This window comes from Xiphophorus maculatus, chromosome 10, assembly GCF_002775205.1.
Source record: "Xiphophorus maculatus strain JP 163 A chromosome 10, X_maculatus-5.0-male, whole genome shotgun sequence".
NCBI lineage: Eukaryota > Metazoa > Chordata > Actinopteri > Cyprinodontiformes > Poeciliidae > Xiphophorus > Xiphophorus maculatus.
Window position 1 is genome coordinate 10,875,260 of NC_036452.1, and position 25,756 is coordinate 10,901,015.

Here is a 25,756-nt window from a genome sequence, read left to right on the forward strand (position 1 = left end):
GATGCAGACATTAGATCAAGTTCTAAAGGAGTCTAAAAATCTTTACATCATAACTCAAATTTATCAAATCTATTCTCGAAATAAATAATATATATTTTAGTCTGTGGCTCAATATATTTGAAACAGTTCTGACTACATGAACATTATAATTGTGCTATTTATTGAAGTAAAGCAATGATTGCAGGATGCTTTTTGTAAAGGTAACTGTTGCTAGAACTAAACTTAATCATTTCTGCTCCTCTTTTATCGCAATCTGTCTGCTAGGAGGATGTGAGCGTAATTCCAGATGTATCCTTTCACAAACTGTGCTGACAGTATGAGTACATCGATATGAAGTCAGAGTACAAATCCTATGTAACATTATTTTGTTTTGCTACAAAGTCAACATTTAAAGCTAACAAGTCCCTTTTTACAGTGATTGCATCTAATCATTGTCCGCAAGGTTATGTATTAATGATGAAGTCATAAAAGGTCTCGGCAATCCTTTACTGGAGGGCCATGCATGTGTTTTGTGGATCTTACTAGCACATTGACGGTACAGCTCATGCGGTTTTCCTTGTTCTCGTCATGCATGATGGTCCTGTAGTCCAGCAGCCTTTCCAGGAGTCGCACCACCAGAGTAACAAAGTTTTCTCCCGTCCTGGCCAGGTATTTGTGCTTCCTGCAATGCTCCAACAAACTGGTGGCAGGCAAATAAGAAGGAAAAGAGAAAAACAAAAATGAACAAAATTTCTTTAACAGTGAATTGTTAAAATTGTAAATTATTTTAGCCCCTACTATCTCGGAAACCAAATTTTTGCCCAACAAGGCAGAATGTGCAGAAATCAGGAGTCATAAGAGAAAAGCTGAGCCGAGAATTCGTGTGATTATCAGCAAACGACGGTTATTTTGAGAAGTGCGATGTTGCAATTAGAGCGATCCAACTTGTGAGAGGCTCAGCCATAATCCTACCCAATAATCAGCACTTACATTTTCTGAAAGAGAACTTTGTACTGCTCGTCTCCTCGGCCCCCTTCCACCTCGTGATCCAGCTTGGTGATGATCTCGTTCTCAAACTGCAATTAGACAGAGCAGACACAAATAATCACTGCGGTTAATTTTTCCCAATTCATTAACAAACCCCTTCATCATCAACTACTTTAAGTCTGAGCTGAGGAAGGTTACGAATTCTATCTTAACCGGCCCGTTCATCACTGCAGCGGGCTGTGATCTGATCATTAATGGCTAAAAATTCATTAGGGGACAGAACAAGACTGAATCGTGAGACACATCGCTTTTTCCTTCTGCTCCGTTGTTGCTGAAGCTGCTGACAGTGATGCATTGACTCAATTTCTACAGCATTTGTATCAAAACTAGATTTTATTGCTTAAAAAATAAAACATTTTTACTGACTTCTTGATGGACTTGACCAGGTACAAAAAGAGAGAAGGAGAACGCAGCTGAGCAAGGTATGGCATAAACTCAGCTGTCTGTTTCAGTGGAGGATTTACAGTAGAGGAAAAAAAGACAGAAAGTCAGTAAAAAGGAAATGATACTGGCTCTGAGCCTAAAGGAGGCTGAGACAAAGAAGGAAAGAATGAGAGATTAGGGTTCAGCCCCAATGAGCACCAATTGGAGTGACACATTAGCTAAAACAGCAAACTTTAGTCCAATCTCAGCAACACAAAGAAATGGACAAAAGGATCTCAGAGGATTGTTGGTTAAACTCTTGCCGTCTTTACGGAAATACAAAGACCACAAGAGTCAAATTTGTGCACAGTAATTCGGTACAGTTTTAAAGGGAAAGTAAGATATTTACAATGGGAATAATTGTTATAATAGGTTTGCACTTTTAAGGTCTTGTCTGAACCATCTGTATTTCAGGGTGGACTGACTGCACAGCATGCAGCTTCAATGTTCTTTAAAAACAAGGTCTGGGAACAGAAGTTAAAAATTAATTGTGACTTTTCTCTCCTCCACAAGGACTTAACAATAGCAGTGCAGGCTCAAAAATGTAGACACACCACATTAATATTTAGAAAAATGTTCCCAAGAAAGCTGCACTGAAATTAAGCTTTCTGTACAATTAAGCAATTTGAATGTTAGGGCACTGTTCAGTAGAAATTAGTTAAATTAAGAGTTGTTAAACACAAAGCCAGATGTAGGTCAAAACCTTCTTCTTGGCAATGCCAAAAGTGTGATTACCTTTTAACTTAAGAAAATGTATCAAAATATTAGTCATGGAGTGTGTATATATTTAAGTGAATAACTGAGTTTCTGCAACTTAAACTCGTGCATGCAATTCTCGTTTTTTTAATTGAAGTTGTTTGTTGTATATTTAGTCCACACTGAGTAAAGAACACCTCTTAAAGCCATAAATTAATTGGATGTTCACACCCTAGACAAGTGCCTATAGACTCACTGACACTGTGCATGTTCGGCCTCTCTCAGAGGGCTGAAACATATTTATGACAACAACTGGAACCAAGTGGATTTACTCAAGCAGAAAGGTTTAATTTCCACTGCAGAAAGGCATAATATGAAGTTCCACTCACCGTGGCTGCTGATAATTGTGACACAACAAAATGAAATTTGCAGAATTACAAATCAGCTTTGGGCTATGAAACTCACCATCTTATGGAGCGCTATGTGTGCCTCCCCATTTTTCTATCTGATCTTTCATTCCAAACAACACTCTTTCATCTAGTTTACTGTACTTATTTAATATTTCAGAATACGCACCCGTTGGAAGCCGCATGTGAAGTGAAACTCGCACTGCATCATGTCAAAGAAGATGGGGATGGTGGCCTTTCGCAGCTCAATCTCGGGAACAAGGGTCATCTCCAGAACTGGACCCACCATCTCAGGGATGAACTTTATCTTGTGGGGGCCTTAAAGATAAAACAAGTGGAAGAAAAAGGATTCTGTGACATATAATTTGTAGAATTTAATTTTGATGTGTACTGTATTATCTCAGATTAGCTGCAAAGAATGAAACTGTCTCCCCTTTTAGAAAATGTAAGCTGTAATAACCTTTAAAATCATCAAAATACCTCTGGAGGATGATCCAGTCTAATCTTTTCAAATTAAAGGATCAGCTGGTGTTAGGAACAATGAACTGGATTCAACACAGCCTCCCTTTACTACAGGAAAATTTAGACCCGACATCAACAGTGAGTCTTTCATCACATTATAGAGCTAATTAACACTTGACTGTATATATTTCACAAAAGATCTTTGCCTTCCGGATAGATATTATCTGCCAGAAGGCTGTGGAAGCGCTAATTGTTATCATATCAGCTGTAAACAGCAGAGGTGTGACCTCAGGAACAAAGTAAATGCAATATATTTACCTAAATTGTACCACATGTCCCTGATTTCAAAGCCGATCTGTCGCCTCATATCTTGGTACCTGAAACAAAAACATGACAAAAAAAAAAAAAAAATTATCCATGCTGTCAAATAATGATACACCTATTGGGACCCCTAGAAAACATCCCCAAATTTTTAAAAATTAACATTTAATTACTGTATTTTAATGTGTTAATGTAGTGAAAACATTTTTGAAAATAAGAGTTTCCAGGACTCTAAGGTTGAGCTTTTTGGCAACAAATACTCCGAGTGATTATGTGTGAAGTACCTAAAGCACAATGTTAAGTACAGTAGAGGATCTGTGATGCTGTGGGCCTATTTCTCTTTCAAGGCCCTGGTGACTGAAGATGGACAATTGCTGAGCTGTTTTTCCAATATTCGGATTTATTTTGATTGTGATAAGCACTGTGATTTATCCTGATAAAAAAAAAAAGATTTATTAAGCATGCAAGTCCCATGGTATTTTCTCTATTTTTCCACTCTTGAAGCACCCATAAAAAATATTATTTTCTGACTGATTACAGTGCATAAAATTGGAATCAAACAGTCTTTTCCCCAAAAGATTTTAATGAATTTAAAATATCTTTTATAAACATTTTGATGAACTGAAATGAAAGTCTGGTGGCTGGTCTTCAGTAGTTCCTTCAGCAAAATCATCAAAGGCAGTTTTGGAATCGGGAATTATTGATAACCTGCTGTGACATTGCAGTTGTGCCCCCCATAAACTTTGTTTTGTTGTGAGTACCATAAAAAAAAAACATATATGCAAATATAAAGATGTAGCTATTCTGCCATCTGATTTGGAGCATCTGACTTGGTGTTTTAGTAAAAGGCAATTACATCGTTTTTTTTAAGTAATCGTGACTGCATTTAATCATCTCAAGTTCACAATCCAAAATTAACTGAATTTTACATCATGCAGAGATCCTTCGAAACACAGTTTGAGATTGATGAGAGTCTTATACTATGTGTGAAAATTGAAAAAAGGTGCATTTTCAACAATATTTTGAAATTGGGACCACCCAGGTGGTTGTTGTCAGGGAACAAATAAAGAAATTTGCTTTGGATCTGAATATTTAACTGCACCACCTTCCCTATTTGTCACTACTGTAACGTCTCTTATTCTTATGTGTCTCTTTTTTATATCTTTATGTGAATCTACATGTTTTTATTCCCCTGCAACTGCGGGACAATAAATAAAATCTCTGATTTCTAGCATTCATAACATCTCAACTGCCTCACAGAACCTAAATACAACATTTACACAGCAATATTTAATGTATCAAGGTGTTTTTGTTTGGTTTCCTCTGGACAACTGAACAAATATTGGAAAACAAATGAGATTCATGGAATGAGATTAGTAATAAAATGGATGTGCCTGAATGACGGTAAGATAACTCCTTTTGTTTTTCCAAGATTTTATCTGTTAGACAAACACAAAATGATGAGATATTTCTGCTTGAGCAAGTTCATGACACAGACACACTTGCTTTCAGTCAACTGGCTGTCAGTTACAATCTTCCCTCTGCTCTGGTTATGTAATTAAGGACCCAGAAAAACAACGGCTAGATGAGGAGCAGAGTTTGTTCGTGCAGTCCTTAACAGTTTTTTTTAGGTTGTCTGTGACAGGAGGTCTCATATAAAAGATTTCCAGAGAAATATAGAAGGATCACTCCCATCAGTCTTTTCTGTCTGGCTTTATTAAATTGAGCCCTTTTAAGCTGATCAGCTCTGTCATACTTAGGTCATGAACCGATCTCCATGGACAGCTTGGTGCCTGTCTCGCATCTTCGAACACTGTCCCAGGTCATAGAGAGGACAAATGGTGAACAAAGGAGAGACTAACAAGACTGGAAAGAGGCGAGAGAAGGGATAGGTGTAAAGTGAGGCCAGGTCAGAGAAAATAGATAACGCCAGACTGAGTAACCTTTTGGATTGGAACATTAAAAAAGTAAATAAAGACGTAACGACATAAAATATTGTATAATTTTTGCGAATAAATTCATGACACTTATGAATGTTATTAAACTTTTGTAACAATGGGAGCACTATAAATTAAAGTTAACATATCAAAGAGTAGATTTTATTGTTGATTCAAGTACAAGTTATTTCTAAAACAAAAAAACTAGTTCAACCAAGGTGTGTACTTTAAAGAATTAAAAAGAAAAATCAAAAGTTACTACACAACAATAAAAATAGATATAAAACATACCACATGGGTAAAAAAGAAAAGTAAAACTGCAAATAAAATAGAAATAGCATAAGACATACAACTTACACTGTGTCGAAGTCAATGAGAAATAGATGTGTTTTTGGAGACTCAAAATAACAATTGTACTTTCGTTTTTATATTGATATAATTTAAAAAGGTAAGCATCATCTGAGACACTAGAACCCATTAAATAAAACAACACAAATGAGAAAAAGTGAAGCAAAGCACCAAAAGTAAAAACATACTGAACTTGCAAGTGTCTTTAAAGGCTGGGGACAGATTCTCTTTGACTTTCAGCCTACTTCTGGGGACAACCAAAAGCAGCCAGTCAGCAGGTACTACACAAATAGGTACTAAAGAGGACAAAAAAACTTTTATTTTTAACAGAAACATGTGTCACTCAATTATGAACAAGGTCACCCTGCCTTCGTTTGGCAGTCTGGGTTAAATCCAAACGTCTAATTGATTAGTATGTCTTATGTTTGTTGCAAGCAGTTTCTCTGTCCCTCAAACAATGGATTGTGTTGCATAATGCCAGTCCCTAACCCTAAACAAACCGTGCCATCGTCTTGTGTACCTACTTCTGAAAGGGGGCCAGAAAAGGTGCGGCTCAGTATGGTCCGCTTTTACAGTGGAAGTAGACAGAATAGCACAGTGAATCACACCAATCCATCCCTCACTGCTCAGTGGAAAGGAGACATAAAAGGATCCTTTTCTTTTGGCATGTTGTACAGACAATAAAAACATTTACATGTTTTTACATGGGAATAGACATGACAAATGTTAGGCAAAATGGTCCAGTTAGCAAAATATAAAATAAAAAAGATCTGTGGGTCAGACCTGTACTATGTTTTTAATCACACTCAAGAGCTCTGACAGGAAACTGAAGGTACTACTGCTTTGAAAGAAAGAAAGCCTTTTGCTGATAAGTTTTCTAAAGAGCTAAACTCCAGCTTGACGCAGCTTTAAAAATGAGAAGGAGAATAAAAGCAACAGCCCCAAGGTGGAACTTTCGAATCATGTCTTTTAGTTTAACTAAGCTATTGAAGAACACTTACTCAGGTATCACAGCATCTTGATAAAGTAATTAGATGTGTTCTTATTGGTGGTTCACCACTGGGAATAACTACACTGAACTCAATATTTGTTTCCAATGCTGCTGTGTGGCTCAGCAGTTTGATAGAGATGTGCAAGAGAAAAGAAATAAGCTGCATAAATCTATCCGAACAGCTGTGCTGCGTCTGCAGCTTATGTTCACTCAGTGATTGAGAAACAAAAAACACATCGTGAAATTACAGATCACCAAGGGAAGCTGCAGAACTTATTTATATTTAATAATTTTTTAGCTTGCTGAGGTCTAACAATTACATATTTTTAAGTTTCTCAGGATTGTGCGAGTACCGTACACAAACATTTCTAATGAAAACAAACAAAAAGAAATAAATGCCTTATCTTCTGTACTGACTCCCAACAAAATTACAAACCTACAAATATATCAAATACATTGAAATGTTCTATTGTTATTCAAGTTAGATTAATTAGTTTAAACCAGATAATTGCAAATATCGGCTGAAGTTAAATTAGACCATGCTTCTCCACCCGGTGCCCTCTGCGATGTCCTTCTATGCTCAGATTAAAGCCTGTCCAAGATGACTGAATCACACTGGTTGACTCTAGGACATGGTGACCTCCTTATCCCATCCTCCACAAAGCACACTGATGTTGTGATACCTTGTTGCAATTCTACAGAGGAAGTGCACCATCTGCTGACACACAACAAATATCAATTCCAAGTCTTCCCACCTCTCACATAATGTGCTACTTCAGAGGATCCAGAGGACATAGCAGCATTTTAAAACCCAAATGACTGGTGTGCCAATACCATAAGAAAGTAATGCCCTTTGACGTAAGTGATCAGTGCACTGAAAGATGTCTTAAAAAAGAAGCTGCATCACTTCTTTATGGCCTCATTGGGTTAAAGCTCTTCACAGCATTCTGCAGTCAAAGGGAGAAGTGATGCAGAGCCCAGAGATTGATTGTGGGGAGAGTATTGGCAGAATTATAAAATACAGTATTAATGAATGCTGGCCTCTGAATGATTCTGTGGCTGCATGCATTATATATAACCATCCTTCAGTCTTTTTGCATCTCATTGTGTATGTGTGAAAAAAATTTCTCACAGCATGCTTGTGTGTGTGACTGGCAGGAAGTAGGCTTGTTTCCCACATTAAGACGTGGGGATGACTGTGCACGAGGCACAGTTTTCTCATCTATGCCGAGACAGATGCAGCTCGCTTTTCCGTCACACTCTTGCAGACCCGGAGACAGCTGTGACTGTCGGCTGTCAGGACCTACAACGTGCGTCTGTCAGCGACGTGCGGAAATCTCTCGCTGAGGTTAAATAACAATATCACGTCTGCAGAGGGTCGTCAGAGAGCAAGTCCCAGCAGGCTGTGCGGAGTAATGCAACTGGGTCATGAAGTAAAGATCATGATTGAGAGGGAAGAAAGGAGATTGAATGTGAAGGTATGAGGTGATGGAAAGAGAAGAGATGGAGAACAAAATACAGAGTGGCAGGCACAGTAAGAGAAATAGACCAAAAAAAACATGTGTGACTGACAAGCAGGAGCTGGTAAAGACAACTCGGATGAGATCAAAGCCTCAAGCAAAGATGAGTGAGACATTCACTAAACCTGACAATGTGATGCTCCCTCTCCTCATCACTCATTCGAGAAAATCATAACAATGACACGGCCGCATGCTCATTTGCTCTGCTGTATCCACGAAAAAAATCTCAGTAAAAACATCAGCGCTTATATGTACAGTAACTCTCAAATGTTTATGAGTTCCTGTCAAAATGTCAGGCTTTTATGAACTTTTAATCTTCTTTCATGTGAAACATTTCCATGTTTATCTAAATAAATTGGAATTCATTACATATAGTATTATATGTGTCAGGCTTTTTATAAATGTTCATGACTGCAACTTACAGGTAATGAAAAAACAAAAATTATTATGATTTTAATGGCTGGACTAAATCTACTTCAGATAGAAAGTTAGTTTTTGTCAATATGGATGAAATTAGGAGCAAGTGAGTAAATACAACTGACTTGACAAATTCCAGACTAAGATGCACAAAACTACCAAGACATTTTGAAATGAAACCAATCATATCATGACATGATATCATATTGCCATAATATCATATCATGAGATCATGATTTTGCAGATCTGCAAAATCTAATCTATGATGGTTTTCAAAGACAGAAATAAATAGATTCAACTAAAGCAAATCCACTTCAAATCACTTTGTGCTTTGCATTCGTCATCTAATACACAAAGCAGCTGAAACAGCTGAAAAAGGAAATTTTCCTTCCACTTTCCATTTATTTGTTCCTTTTTTATTGGTTCATCACATAAAATCTCAATAAAATACATGAATGTTTGTGGGAGTAAGGTGATAAAATGTGAAACTGTTAAAAGTGGGTGAATACATTTGCCCTGGAATGCCTGGTCAATATCTAGCCAGAGGGGGTAATTTCTATTTTCTAGTGTAAGTTTATTAGTGCAAGTGATAAAATGCTGACCAACAAGCAGCATCTCTGTCAGGCACCAGCCAGTGTGATGTGTGATTCACTGACAAAAACTCCTCCAAATGAAGATGAGCTTCCAATATGCTCAACATCTTCCCAGAAAGCATTTGTCAGGCTGTCTGAAAAATACTAATATAGATAAATATGTCTGCTGGAGAAACAAAGAATGGCGAAGCGCTAAGAGATGAGAAATTTAACTTTTAACTTTAAATTCAACTTTAAACTTGAATTATTGTAAAAAATATTTCACATTAGTAATTATATTTTAACATCTTGAACCTTCTCTCCAGGGAATAGTACAGAACATTTCTGGATCAGAGACATTTTGGTACAGAATGTACTCACAATAGACATTACAGCAGCAGTGAGTTGTGCCATGATCATGACAGGAAAAACAACTAGAACAGTTTCATAAAAGAAGCTGGAGGGTGTCTGATATCCCTGCAGGCTTTGATGTACTTGTCCTGGAGAGGAAATCTAAGCTGTAGTAGGGTAAAATGAGGATGTCCTGAGGATTTAAGGGTGAGGCCATACTTACTTCTGGAAGATCTTGGTTCTTTTGTCGCTCGAGAAGTTTTCCAGCTGCAGCGACTCCTGGGTGAGGAAGGCCACGGCCAAGTGGAAGTAGTTGTTCCACAGCTAACCCAGATAAAGGCAGACAGAGGTGGATAGGGAATAAGAGACTCACAGCTCAAAGCCAGTTTTACAACAGTGTTATTCAGTGCTAGACAGTGTGGGCAGGAGAGCTTTATGGCTTCATTAAATCAAAAGCTGCAGATGAGATGGCTACAGTTTGTTGCTGGGAAGCTGTCCCAGTGGATGCAGAGGTTGTTGATTTAGGTCAATGTCACCAACAGGATGTTTTCCATCAGGGAACTCTGCAGCTTTATTCATTCCTGTGTGACTCTTCTTTGAATGTAAAATGTTTGAAATGAAGGTTCCTTATAAAGAATTGTAATGTGAGTATAAGGTCAAGTCAAATTTATTTGTATACATTTCAGCAACAAGGCCGTTCAAAGTGCTTTACACCATAAAAACATCATTCAGTCACAAATTATGAAACAAGCAATGAACATTACATTTTGTCAAATGTCATTATTAAAATCATCAAGCAAATACACATCAAATATGTTGATCAATGTTCCACAAAGGCAAATCTTGGATTTAAAGGAACTCAGACTTTCAGCTGTTTTGCAATTTTATTGGAAGTACCCGATTTGAGGTGCAAACCTAGAAACTAATGCTTCTTATCCATTTTTAGTTTTGGTTCTACAGATGGAAAGCTGACAAGATCCAAAAGACCTGAGTCCTAACTACATATGTAGTTACGGTACGTAAGAGTTAAAAGAATTCCTACATCATATCAAGCCTGAAAATGAATGGAAAGATGGATGGATAAGATGGATAGATGAGATGGGATGTGGAATAAAGTCTGGAATTCCCAATTTTTTTCTTTTTCCATAGTTTTCCAGATCTAGAAAGAACTTTAAATTCCACACTTTTCCAGACTGGATAGGATCCCTGGAGGAAAACACTTGTTTCTGTCCTGATAAACTGAGATTTAACCTTTTTCTTTAAACCACAAAAACAGCTTTAAGTGCTGTGAGTCACACTAAAACAAACCTACATTAATCAGTCCATAAAGGCTTTGAAATCTCTGAGGGGTTTAGCTGTTGACAACATTCTTTCATGTATCAGATATTGAAATGAAAAAAAAGAAAAGCTGTTGCTTTTATCAAAGGGGAGCAGGTAAAATATTCAGGACATAAAAATTGCAGGCTACTACAATGTAATTTATGTTCTCTATCGCTCTCTCTCTCTCTGCAATTTTCATAGTGCTTCAAATGTCACATCTAGAGTTGACATGACAAATAAAAGGAGCATTATTTGGAGTTTTGTGGAGCTGATGCAAAGTAACTTAAACTGAGGAAGAGATTATAAAAATCAGTGCAATGCTTACCTGTAGCTCAAAGTTGGCTTGATCCAGAAATTTCTTGCTCAACACATCTGCGTACTGGCTAATAGCCCGAAGGAAAACCCTTGAAACACAAGAGAGGAGTATTGTTTAAAAGAAACAGATGCAGAATGCTTCCTTTCCATCAGCGTTGAACAATATGAGGAAACAGACAGTGGCAAATATAAATCATCTGTTTGGTTATAGTGGCAGTAACAAGGCTTGATGGTATCTCATTCAAAGTGTCATTTAATGAGGAAAATCTCTAAAGTTTAAATAAATTATGGTAAAGTATCTCCTTTCTATACATCTGATGTCACATACACTGCAAGTAGATGCGACTGCTACATAGTGAAGATAGTCAACTTAGGTGTCCCAGAAAGACCCCATAGTAAGAAGTGACGAATAAATAACAAGCGTATATGCAGTTATGCATATAAGCATATTATTTTTCTTATTTTTCTGAAAGTAAGTTTTAATGTTGCATTAATAAATGTTGTCTGACGCACAACACCGTGCAGCATTCACAACTTTACCTTACCAATCCTTTTTAAACTCCATTAAAAACTGCTTAACAAGTTATGTTTATTATATTAACACTTTTCAGTGGGATTTTTTGATCCCAGTGAGAAAAATGTTTTTTAAACGGTGGTTGACACATTTTTGTAAAATTAATTTATGACATGGATACACAGAAAAAGCTGTAAAATTCACTGCAAACAAAAGTCACAGCCAAACAACAGACCTCATCTGTCTTTCTGTCCATGTGTGATGAGCTTGTGCCCAGAGAACCTGGCAGCACTTCTGCAAAGGGTTGATTTATGGATTCCTTTGTAATGTTTAGGTTTGAATTTTTTGGATGCAACTGCGCTGAATGAAAAAGGTTTTAAAATGTGGGGATCAGGGTTTCTAATGCAGTGCACTAAAAAGTTGGGCTATGCATTGAGCTTTTTCAAAATTGACTTTTATTTTACTTTTTATGAATAGTATAATATAAATACAGTATGTTTAGCCTATTTCTGAGTTAAGATGCTCCCTTCAAATGTTTGAAGTTTTGACAGATTAAAGCTCAAAAATTAAGTTTTCAAGTTGATCAATAAGACACTGAAAACTGCTTGTTAAAATGTCGATACAAAGAAAGCTTAAGGTTTAAATATTATATTTTAGTGGCAGAAAACCTAAGTATCTTGAAAACATAAAAACCAATATGTACAGTTAGGGCCAGAAATATTTGGACAGTAACACAATTTTTGCGAGTTGGGCTCTGCATGCCACCGCATTGAATTTGAAATGAAACCTCTACAACAGAATTCAAGTGCAGATTGTAACGTTTAATTTAAAGGGTTGAACAAAAATATCTGATAGAAAATGTAGGAATTGTACACATTTCTTTACAAACACTCCACATTTTAGGAGCTCAAAAGTAATTGGACAAATAAACATAACCCAAACAAAATAGTTTTTTTTCCATTTTTTGTTGCGAATCCTTTGGAGGCAATCACTGCCTTAAGTCTGGAACCCATGGACATCACCAAACGCTGGGTTTCCTCCTTCTTAATACTTTGCCAGGCCTTTACAGCCGCAGCCTTCAGGTCTTGCTTGTTTGTGGGTCTTTCCGTCCGAAGTCTGGATTTGAGCAAGTGAAATGCATGCTCAATTGGGTTAAGATCTGGTGATTGACTTGGCCATTGCAGAATGTTCCACTTTTTTGCACTCATGAACTCCTGGGTAGCTTTGGCTGTATGCTTGGGGTCATTGTCCATCTGTACTGTGAAGCACCGTCCGATCAACTTTGCAGCATTTGGCTGAATCTGGGCTGAAAGTATATCCCGGTACACTTCAGAATTCATCCGGCTACTCTTGTCTGCTGTTATGTCATCAATAAACACAAGTGACCCAGTGCCATTGAAAGCCATGCATGCCCATGCCATCACGTTGCCTCCACCATGTTTTACAGAGGATGTGGTGTGCTTTGGATCATGTGCCGTTCCCTTTCTTCTCCAAACTTTTTTCTTCCCATCATTCTGGTACAGGTTGATCTTTGTCTCATCTGTCCATAGAATACTTTTCCAGAACTGGGCTGGCTTCTTGAGGTGTTTTTCGGCAAATTTAACTCTGGCCTGTCTATTTTTGGAATTGATGAATGGTTTGCATCTAGATGTGAACCCTTTGTATTTACTTTCATGGAGTCTTCTCTTTACTGTTGACTTAGAGACAGATACACCTACTTCCCTGAGAGTGTTCTGGACTTCAGTTGATGTTGTGAACGGGTTCTTCTTCACCAAAGAATGTATGCGGCGATCATCCACCACCGTTGTCTTCCGTGGATGCCCAGGCCTTTTTGAGTTCCCAAGCTCACCAGTGAATTCCTTTTTTCTCAGAATGTACCAGACTGTTGATTTTGCTACTCCAAGCATGTCTGCTATCTCTCTGATGGATTTTTTCTTTTTTTTCAGCCTCAGAATGTTCTGCTTCACCTCAATTGAGAGTTCCTTTGACCGCATGTTGTCTGGTCACAGCAACAGCTTCCAAATGCAAAACCACACACCTGGAATCAACCCCAGACCTTTTAACTGCTTAATTGATTACAGGTTAACGAGGGAGACGCCTTCTGAGTTAATTGCAGCCCTTAGAGTCCATTGTCCAATTACTTTTGGTCCCTTGAAAAAGAGGAGGCTATGCATTACAGAGCTATGATTCCTAAACCCTTTCTCCGATTTGGATGTGGAAACTCTCATATTGCAGCTGGGAGTGTGCACTTTCAGCCCATATTATATATATAATTGTATTTCTGAACATGTTTTTGCAAACAGCTAGAATAACAAAACTTGTGTCACTGTCCAAATATTTCTGGCCCTAACTGTACACTGTTTTTCAAGGTGAATTTTTTGAGTGACATCCTAAATCCTGCTATGTACTTCTATTTATATACTAACAATGTTGATGTGTCTACAAATAGAGAACAGAATGTTTCCTTGTCAAAGATAGCTTGAGTTGGGTTTTAACAGCCAGACCACCAAGAAGACCTTAAGTGTCTGGAAACAGTGTTTGTCACAAGTGACCCTCATCACAGTGATTACCTACAGGCAGACTGGACTCACTACAGAGCACTTTTAAAATCCCTGTGTAGGGTGCTGGTTTGTATGGTCCTCAAACTGTTGGCTCTCAACAATATTTGATCAGAGTTCCTCCTCAACCTCAGAGGATGATTCACCATGTAAACTTTGAAGACAGTCCTTTTGCTACTTTTGTCTTCAATAGACATGCTGTGCATCAATGCCCAAGAGGAAAGCCACTATTTAAAGAACTTTCATACAGAAAAACTACAAGGGCTGCATTTTAGAAAGTTTGCAACTTTAAAAAAAAAAAAAAAAAAAAAAAGTGGTTTAGTTGGAGTAACTGAAAAAGGCTGTGGTCATAAATCGACAACAAAAGAAAAAAAACAACGTACAATCTACTTTTGTACATTTGCCCTTAAAAGCATAAGACAAATCAAATCTCCACAGTAGGTCAGCGCTTCTGTGAACAAAAACATGGGAGGCACAATAGATAGAAGGAACACTAGAAATGAGATGTACTCCGTACATCTCCTGTGGTACATTGGCTGATAGGTTAATCCACTCCGACGCTGCTGAATTAAATGTTAATAACTTAAGTGGCATGAAGCTTTTAGAGGCAAATTATTAATGCCACTCACAGAGATCCTCTGCCTCTGCTTAATTTAGCTTTATTTTCTGAAAGAAGTTGTTGTGCAATAATGTGTGCGCCAATCTTGAAGAATCGCACTTGAAACTGTACTTTCAATAGAAAAAAAACAACAATATATATAGCACAGCATATTCAGCAAATACTTATTTAAAGATCCATTGTCCAAGGTGCTGTAACTTGTTATCTCACAACAGAAGGTGTTCCTACAAAATATTGACTGAGTGTGGCTGAATATATTAATTCTACACTTTTCAGATTTTCCATTTGCAAAATAAGACATATCTTTTTCCTTCCGTTTCACACTTACACAGTCATTTGTGTTGGTTAAATGAAATCCAAATAAAATCCATCTCAGTTTATCACTGAAATGTGACACGAGGTAAAAAAAGAAAGTTCAATGAGGCATGGGTATGCAATCCACTATACATAAATGCAAAACCTGATTGTCTAATTTAACAAATAATGATGCCTCAGGATGTGCTGAAAATCGCAAAGGGGAAAAAAGGACAGTTGTGATTCCCCTTGAGTGGATTGCATCAGAGTTTCATGAGCAGGCAATAAAGCGGCATTAAGATGCAACACTTGTGTAACCAACACTGGCAGGTGAGCAGACATCTGCTGCAGGGGTAGCTTCAAGAGAGCCTTGTCCTCCTCACCCACGCTAAACTCATTAAAAACAGGATCACATAATGATGGGAATTGGCTGTTTCATGTGTATTATCTCTAAATCTCCTACACTCTCCTTCAGTTGTATGGGATTAGGGATCTTTGAGCTTAATGGAAGGTCTAATGTTTAATGCTGTGGATACGGTGCTGGGGGTTTCCCACTTCCCAGAATAACTGACCTTGAACAGGAACAAAAGAACTGGTTCGACAGTAGAACTGTGGGACTACCGGTATTTTCAGGTCATACAATATTCATCACCCATATATATCTCCATTGCTGACTAAACGCTATCTAAGGGTGCGATACACATTCCCTGTGACCCCAATCATTAGTCAGAAAGGTTAACTGTCATTGAACACCTTTGGATATTCCATTAGAACTCCATTCCTCCAGCTCTCTGCTTCTTCCAAGCACTCAGACAGCCTATTACCACTATCCTGTCTGCTCCCGCACAGGCTCCCCCTCAGCAGACCTTACTCAATTTTCTGCAGCTGTGAACATGCCAATATAGTTTATAGGTCCAATGCTGGACTAATGCTTAAATGTATTTCCTTCCTTTGCACCTATGAGCTAAGAAAGAACTGGTGCTCAATATGTGCAGCTAATTGCTGACCTATTTTTATATAAGCTTTTCGTGTTTATTTGATGAAGTAGAGACCGAATACAAAAAACTCCATTATTCATTAAAGACTTCTTCAAACATGAAATGCAAGAGCAATATCATATATTGCCAGATATTAGACATAATTGTAAAGCTCACATTTCCTTTGCCTAAAGGCAAGAAAAAGCAGCAAACTTTCTGTAATCATGGGAACCTGAAGCTGCCTTCTGATTATGGACAACATTTTAGTCATTGGTAATAAACAGCATGCAGATAGACCTGTTTTCTATAAATGCACCGATCAGAAATTTTGTTGCTGATTTTTAGGGATGTCCCAATAGCCTTTTTTTTTCAGATCAACTACAAGTACTTCAGTACCTAGTACAGACACAGTGTAGTTAACAAGTTGATATTTCCACACAATAACTTTTGAAAATAAATGTATTTTATATAGAAAAGATTAGCTCTTCTTATTTGTAAGTCTACAGTCCCCCTGACTGTTTTAAGTACTGATAAATACAGAATGACAAACAGATTGTTTCTCATTTTCAGGTGTATGTTCCATCATATTCTAATTTAATATAAATATACAATTGAAGCCATTCTGGAGCTGATAATTAAACAATAACACTACAAGGTTATCCTTTAAGGACAACCTGTCAATACAACAAACCTACCGAATAGAGCAAAAAAAACAAAGAAAACAAAAGAAAAACACACTAACTTTTGGAATACATCTGTTGTCTCTGCATGTCATGTGAGAAGTTGATATTTTTTTCAATGGGTCTATTGAAGCCCGAGATGCACTAAAAGCCCTCACACATAGAAGCCATCAGTAATTTTGCACCTTAAGGCAGTGCTGTATTGGCTTCACTTCACAGCAGATGCCTGCGTTCATCATTTACATACTCTGACTGATGCAGTGCATTCTCAAAGAGCTCTCTACTTTGGTTATCTCTGTCCATAGATCATTACCCTAGAGAGACTGTGACGGTTCCATTAAAGTTTTTAGGTTTCGCATATAATAAATGTAAAAAAAAAAAAGAAAAAAAGAGAAAAATCCCACTGATTACTCAAGGTCAGAGAGATGTATTTTAGATAAGATTGTGCTTTTTTCTATAGCTGTACCAACTTTTGAAACCTTTCATTGAGTTATAGTTTGAGCACTGTAGATGTCCTTGAAGCATTGCATTGGTATCATTGGAAACTTGCTGAAAAACGGTTTTGTTATGGCTTTTTTTGTTAGGGAAGAATAAAAAGAGTGAGAGAACCAGGGGAATTCCGCCAAGCCCAGGTGCAGCCCTCCCTGGACGTCACGTATGTGGACAGAAGCCGCTGTGGCGTTGAAAGAACACAGACACAAAAAACAAGTCATGGAAAGGCCAAGACTTATAAACACCTGAAGGATACTACACCACACCACTATCACCCATAGTGTCCTGTCAGAAGCTAATAGACTGGAATAAAACCTGTGGAAAAACCAAACAAACAAAAATCCACCCATAAACCTCAGCTGCAAAAACTTACTTGCTTATTTCTCAAATCAACTCACCATAAGAAAGCTACACCAGAAAACCAACTGGAGTTCAACCAATGTTCTGTCTGTAACGGTCAGATTGCTGTCCCATCCTGAACGCAAACCACAACAAACAGCAACAAACAGCAACAAAACTTTCAAAAATCTCTTTCAAAAAGCAAGATGCTGACCCCAGCCTTCTCAGCAGCACCTCCCCCAAAAAGCCCAGACCAACCCCCACCAAAAGATGTTGAGATAACATCTATAAAGTAGCAACAATTTCAACATGAAAGAGTGGATTAAAGGAAGGACCAATGATACAGTCTCTCTTGTCATTGGACGGACGTCCCCAAAGTTCATATGCATGTAGAATGTATTAATTTCTTTTAAAAATTATTACTAGAACTGCAAGTTTGCATTACTGAAACACTTGTATTGAAAATACATTAATCATTCATGGTCTTACTATTAGTGATTAATTGTAATCACCAGTAGTCGTAATTTCTTGAGGTGTTAGTAATGCTGCATGCAGATTTAACTTCTGGATCACACAGTCAGGATAACAGCTAGATCAATGCTCCTCACAGCTTCTGGCAAAATATGACTCAACATGCAAAAGTCTACTGTAGTCAATTTTTTTTTCTTCTGATCTCCCCTCTTAGTAAGAAACAAACCCTCACAGTTTCATTCCTAACTGATCTCTGATGCGGCATGATGAAATTTCCTGTCCTTTTCTACACAACTGATCTTCACCGTCCACACACAAATAATGGATGTTTTCCCACAAATTAGCTTAAAAGTGTTCCTTTCAAATGTTAATGTAAAATATGTCAAGTAAAAGCCCATCTGAAACCAGCAGCCAGTTGGTCCCTCTGTTTGCAGACATATCATGTGCTTTAACAGACAGGACAGCTCCTCTGTGAGCACATCCTGCCATTAATTACAGTGAAAAACTTAATGAGGTAGATGAAAATAGAATACACTCTCCCTTGTGGTGAACTTTGCACAGACATTGCTGTAGGGCCATTTTAAACAAGATTAAAGGAATTTAGGTCCTTCTTCTTAAACCTTACAATATATAATTTTTAGTGTGGGTCTAAGAGTGTGGAAATTTTAAAGTCATGGTCCCTACAGAGATGTAATACTAATATAAGCTTAGAATATATTCAGGTTAAAAGGAATAATTTATAAAATAATACAGAACCCTAAAGTCTAAAACATTAGGGGACTGTCCATGCACACAACTAGCAACATGAGTGTGACTACACAGTATCAGCACAATGAACATTAAGTGCAGATTATATTTTGTACTGAGGTACATTAAACTTGCATTTCTTTCAAATCCCACTGCCAAGTGGTGTTTACCTCACAAAACGTGCTAGTCTTTATACTACTGAGACAAAGTCAACTGCTACGACAAAAAGGGAGACAGGATGAGAAATCAGTTATTTCTCTAAAGTACCAAATAAAGGTAAGATGTTTCAAATGGTTTCCAAAAGAGAAAATTTGAAGAAAATTAAAACTTTATCTCCTGCAGTTTCTACAGTTTATCCTTCATTTTGTGAGATGTTATGACAGTGCAAGTTTTCTTTGATTTCAGGGCGTTTAGCCTACAGTAGCAAACCTCTTCTAAAAATACTACAAATTGTCAATCTGGTCATGACTTAATCAGAGTAAAAACTGCACCCCAGCCCAAGTCTACTACAAAGGAATATATTTTTACAGGAAAACTTAAGCTACAGAAATAAAAGTAATAAACATAATAAAAAGGTTTTTGGGGAAGACCCAAATGTGTCACCCTAGTTGTTAGTTTTTGTTTATTTTTCTTGGTTCTCCAGCTTCAAGAATCAAAGGTATCTCTAATTATCTCAACAAAACACCAGACTTCATTAACTTCTGCTTAGAGAGACAAAAACATAACTTTAACTTTTTTTAATTAGGCTGAGCAAAAGCATTGCAGCACCTCCTACCCAACTGGAGTCATTTTCAGTCAGCACACATAGGCCATCATTATGATAAGTATGCTTGATCCAACCATCAGTGACAGGAAAATCATCCAATTAGCACGGGCTGATAGGTGTGTGTAAGTTTACATCCGTACACAGGACAGATGATTTGATATTACATCCATTTTTTTTTAGATTATTTAAATAAGTTGACTTTCTGTTCTGGTACAAAGCTCTGAGCTGTCATATGATCTGCACCTAAGCTTTATGCTAATAAAAAGTTATCACCCAATCATACTTGCTAATTGAGTTCAGCAAGCATCACCGATAATCATCGTGACCCATTTGCATACGATTGCTGAATAGCTGGCATATCTGGCAATGCTGAGAAATAGTGCAAGGTCAAAAACCTTCATTATCAGGGCAATTAATTCAATTAGATTAACTTTATTTTAGACACCTGATCAAATATTAAGACTGACCTATCTGGGAACATATTTTAAGACATTTTGGCCATGGTTATGAGAGCTAAAATTATATTAAAACGATGTATTTGTTTTTTCAGATTCTCTTTGAGAATTCACTAAGTAACATTCCTGCATCACTGGGGTGAGTCAACGTACTGCAATCACATGCTAGACCTTTATATTTACACAGAGGAAGAGCTTACCATTTCTTCAATCAAGTTTAGCATTTAGAACACATTTTAAAAATAACCACATGGGTTTGGATGAAAATAAACAAAAAAGAATCTGGAATCTTATATATATAAGAGAAAACCCTTCAGTCACATCTACAAATTAAATAAAATAGTCCATGTTTTATTGTGTTTGCATTTATTTGTCAAATTTCGTAAATTATTTTTTTCACATCTTCAACAATAATAAAATTATAGGATCCAAACTTTTGATGATACCTTGGTCTTTCAACTTTAGGATATCTTTGAAATGTTAAAATATTTCATGATCTCACAGCTTAATGCTACTATTGTAATATAATGCCATCCACTCTATCATTGTATATATATTAACATCAGCATTTCTATCATGGGAAGACCAGGCTTTGAAGCTGAAGTGATACTGCTCTAATAAAGCAGTATTTACAAACTAAATCTACTAGAACCACCAGTTTTTTTTTAACCACAGGTCTTGGACATATTGAAATTCAGACCTTATGATGGAAGTAGATAAAAGAAAAAGTGACTAATTACAGTTTGAACCTGCAGGCCAGTTGGTCTGTCGGTTTTGTAAATATTGTGAGAAAAGGTTGCGGTCCTTTCAAACTTGGCAGCTTGCTGTCTGATGCAAATGTCAGAGTTCCTCAAAGTTACATTCTAGCTGCCTAAAATTACAGACATATCACTGGTGTAATGAAAAGAAGCTGCTTCCCATTTCAGGAAAATGTGTGAAGAAGTGAATGGGTTACTAATGAGGGAACAAACTGGCTTAGGCAGAACTACTCACACGGTGGGCTAAGGGAGTTCACCTACTGCACTGGATTTTGGCGTTTGTGGCAAAGTTCATGTCAAACATTTAATGAAATGGTGCTACCTGCTTCAATATTAACGAAGCAATTAAAACAAAATCCATTCGGTTAAACCTTTAACATTTTGTCTTTTCATAATGCATACACAAGTTATAACAGAGGGGGGGGAATGAGACTTTTTGCACACAGACCCATCTGAGTGATGAGAAGGAAAAAATTAAATCCCTTTTCTCTCAAAGTCATTTAATAAAGATATAACTAAATTTTATAGAGTGAAACAGCTTGGATCCTTAACACAATTATGAGACTGCTATGTAGGGTTTCAGAATAACAGAAGGCTAATCTTTATGGCACAGTAGCCCTTTTAATCACAGCTGATTGCTGTGAGCATCAATACTTATTTGAATTCCAAATTAAAAGCAAATAAGATACGCAGTCATGGAACAGGACCTTTCAATTTGACATATGGTGATCTAAATGAGATAACGGGTTCAACGGAGGATTTATGTTCAAATTGCAGGTACAAAGAAAATCTACAATGCAGGTATAGAAATACTGAGGAACAATGCTCAGGTAGGCCATATCCATTAAAGAAGAATCAGCTTGTACTTAGGTGCCAAGAAAATAGTCCCATGCCATTATGTTACCACCAAAAGCCTCAACATTGACTATACAGAAGTGTTTGTGCATTAATGTTTTCCCATCCAGTTCTGATATCACCTTCTAAATGTTGGAGGTGAAACCGAGACCAAGTAACATTTTTCCCAGCAGTTACATTTTGGAGAAGCTGATGGAATTGCACATGTACCTAATGAAGCTGTAAGTGAGTTTGTGCTAGGCATATCTCATCAAACTATATTGAAATGAATCACACATTGTACTTACAATAAAATTTTATCATTGGTATTTAATTTTAAATATTCACACTTATAAAGGTGATGTATTTTTATCCAATCAAAATTTATTCTCTCCTCAAATATAACTTTTCATTTGAGATTTTTCTGGTTTAAAAAGCATATGCTTTTCTAAACTTTTGAAGACCAAATGGAAACTCTAAGCTTAGATGCTATGCAATTAAGTCAAAGCTGTTATGATGGATTACATACACCAGGGTCTTTGTGTCACCCTTTTATTAAAACCGCTGTTATCATTATGTCACTGTGCTCTGTCGATTACAGTGCTTCAAGCCATTGTAAGCAAAATGGAGGTAATTGGATGCAATTTGTGAAAATAAATGTCACTTTTAGAAGAAATAACAAGTAGGAGATGATGTGTATAACTGCTGAACTGATTAAGTTCAGCATTGGAAGGGGGTTAAAAATGGGACAAATGCCCATACAGACTCATACATTGTTTAGTCCATTACCATTCCAGACTTTCACAGTTTACACTTTTGCCTCAGTGAAGACACCATACTTAGGCAAACAAAATGTGTTTGACCAGCTCAATCTTAACAGACAAAAGAGGTAGGCATTTTGGTAGCAACTTTTTCGAAGTAGATGCAATGTGGGCCAAAGTGTGTGTGTGTGTTTTAGCTGTGTTTATACAAAAAGTGGGACCATTAACATCCATCTTACATGACATATGTAAGATAGATTTTTCAAATAGTAATTTCAATTATACAAATCTTACAAAAGTCAGATATATAACAAGGAACATTGTTGTTAAATGTTTTTATATGCTAGGTTATTAACATACAGGTTTACAACTTAAATATCGTTATTCAAACTGAATCCCTGTTCGTTTTTTGAGTTGCAGATCTGCCCTCCTGATCCTCAATGAGTCTTTACTTATTTAGGAAAGTCTGAATGGTAGCCACCCAGTTTTATAAAACATCTGCTAATGGGTCAGAGGAAGATGGAATGCACATCAGAGTTAAACAGCTTCTTCGTTCCCATTTCTTACTTCACACATTTCCTTCGACCACATAACTTTCATAACGTTGAAACTCAACTGGAACTTTTACATATTCTTACTAGAGTTATTAAATAGTTTTGTTGATGACAGGCTAAAGTGTAATGCAGTCAGAGTGGGAGAACACATTAAATATCACTAACTAGAAAATTTATGAAGAAATTTAACTGGGGGGCTGCCAAAGTGTGCGAAAAATGATCATCAATGCTAAGGCAAGCTACAACGTCCTCAATAGCATGTGGAGAGTCACAAGCATGTTGAGTAACATGGACTTACTCCATTCAGTATGTCAAAATTAGTGTATAAGCTAAAATTAGCCAAAATGCTTTTGTTAGCCTAAATGCTCCCAGTGGCATGCAGGGTATCACTAGCATGTCGTCTTACATTCACCATCTGGTGAATTTGGCAGAAAAATTTTATTTGTTTTATTTTTTATATTTTTGTAATTGGTGGTATAAAACAGACATTCAAAACAAAAGTAAAAATCTGATTTATACTTTGTGGCAGTTCGTTACCAAAACAAACAAACAAAAAGCTCATCTCTTAACACCAAATTAGTAACATGTAATATTATTGTTTATAAAACATAAGCTCTTTTGAAATACTGCTCATCTACTTAGACACAAGAAATGTACAGTTGGTAAATATTGCAACAGTAAAAATCAGATGTTTAATTTTGGCACTGTGTTACTAGAAAACGCACTCACCTTTTAGCAACAGATTAACAACAAACATTGTTATTGTTAAAAAAACATAAGATTTGTTCTGCTCTTTTGAAATACTACTTATTTTATGCTACTTAATTATTGTACAGTTGGTGAATTTGGCAGAAAAGTGATTTTTTTTCATTGGTGGTAAATATATTCTAAAACAGACATTCAACACAAAAGTAAAAATCTGATTTATACTTCGTGGCAGTTCGTTACCAGAAAAATCACTCATCTCTTAACACCAAATTAATAATAGAATAGAATAGAATATACTTATTGATTCCCATGGGGATATTGTAACAATGTTTATAAAATGTAAGCTTAAACATTAGCAGAGCATTGCCCCCCACTAGTATGTTAAAATTAGTGTACAAGTGTATATGCTAAAATTATCCAAAATGCTACTGTTAGCCTAAAGGCATTTCAATGCTGTTCCATGTATTGCAATGCAGGCCGCAGTTACACTCTGATTATTTGTCTGACCAAGAATGCAAGAAGGATCACATGATTCTTTTTGAAATAATCAGGTAATGAAGTATTGTATTTGCCACTGCTGTGTTTGTCAAAAAGGGATTAAAACAAAACACTAAATCTGACTGACAAAGTTCAGACTGACGCATCGGAAGTAACCATATCAGAGACATTCAATAAAATGATAAAAACAAGGAAATGTGCTTCATGCCACTTCAGAGACATGTGAGACAGTCCCTATTGCCAATTAATCATAACTATTAAGTCGTGGCCAGTTGGCGCAGTGATAAACGACAGTCTGTGGCTGACCCTGCTGATGCTGCTGTCAACGGGGCAATTAGAGCCCATAAATCCGTTTGCAACCCAGAGGAAAGTAGAAACTGATGGCCGGAGAAAGAGTGGGAGGTTAAGCCCATCTCATTAGTGGTGCTATCACAATGTGGGTTCATAACAGAAACCATCTGCTGACAGTAGGGGTTTCAAATCACTGAGCTAAACGTGACATGAGTTCATCACAGTTAAGACATCCATGAAGAAGACTGAAGAGTATTCCAACATGTCATAAAGCTCTTTGTACAGTAATAGATGTTACACTAGACAAGCTCAAATACCATAACAGTCCTATTAAGTCAAATAAAAAGCAATTGTTTGTCTGTTGAAATGTGAAAAGTGAATATTGGTGTACTGGTATTAGATGCATATGCTCAAATATCTTCATTAAAAAGAGTGACTACGCAAATTTGCATGTGCTTCGCCTGCACGTTGCAACAGTAGCCTTAGTTAATGCATATATTTACTCGGTGTACAATTCACTTATGTACTGACTTTTTTTACTTAAATATAGCACACGCAACAGATAAACTGTGGCAATTAGTATCCAAATTAGTTAAATTAATTATAATTGGTCATTGGCAGTAAAATTAATTCAAAAGTCAAATCCTTGCCCTGTGTGCAATATGCATCACCTGGCATAAGAGGAATACAGTGATGGACACACTTCTGCTAAACCGCTAAACTGCTATTAGCAGGGCAAAATATTTGTTGAATTTTGTTAACTTTTAAAAAGTTTGGCACACTGAGTTTCCATAAATTTATTTTTGAGTATAAATTTTAAAGCGCTAATTTATTTGGTTACTTTATTCATTTTATTCATATAACATTAATTTGAATAAAGTCTATCTTGATGTTTTGGTTATCAATTATTAAGAATTCAATAGGCGTGTCGGTCAGAATGGCAAAATTGATCAAATATGTTTATAAATGATAATTCAAAAATTATGTAATTATCTCAGTTTCTACAAGTAAAGGATACTTTTTTATGATTATATACAATTTACTTCAATTTTAATACAATACTGTGTATTGAGCACGAGTGTTATTGTGCTACGATTTTAATTTTCAGATAGAAATGTTAATGTATACACTGTTAAAGTGATGCATACCACAATGGCTGTATATATGGGCAGGAAATATTAGAAAAAAGTTAATACATAAAATCATTAATAGGTAATCCAATTATTTATTTGCATACTACAACTTAATACTAAGTCAATACTGAAGTATTTAAAACAATACTGAATTAAAATCTAATTGAACAGCAAGTTTCCTAACAATGCCCAGCTCTAATC

General features: G+C 36.6%; 1 protein-coding gene across 4 annotated transcripts in view; it reads right to left on the reverse strand.

The window, feature by feature from the left end:
• dock1 (dedicator of cytokinesis 1) overlaps positions 1-25,756 on the reverse strand; it is a 220,416-nt gene that overhangs the window by 43,211 nt on the left and 151,449 nt on the right. For all 4 annotated transcript variants that reach the window (XM_023340653.1, XM_023340652.1, XM_023340651.1 and 1 more), the window contains 6 exons: positions 11,117-11,195; positions 9,695-9,795; positions 3,333-3,391; positions 2,722-2,870; positions 970-1,055; positions 523-679 (listed from right to left, as the gene is read on the reverse strand). In XM_023340653.1, the coding sequence (XP_023196421.1) occupies positions 523-679; positions 970-1,055; positions 2,722-2,870; positions 3,333-3,391; positions 9,695-9,795; positions 11,117-11,195 (631 nt within the window). The remainder of the gene's footprint in view (positions 1-522; positions 680-969; positions 1,056-2,721; positions 2,871-3,332; positions 3,392-9,694; positions 9,796-11,116; positions 11,196-25,756) is intronic.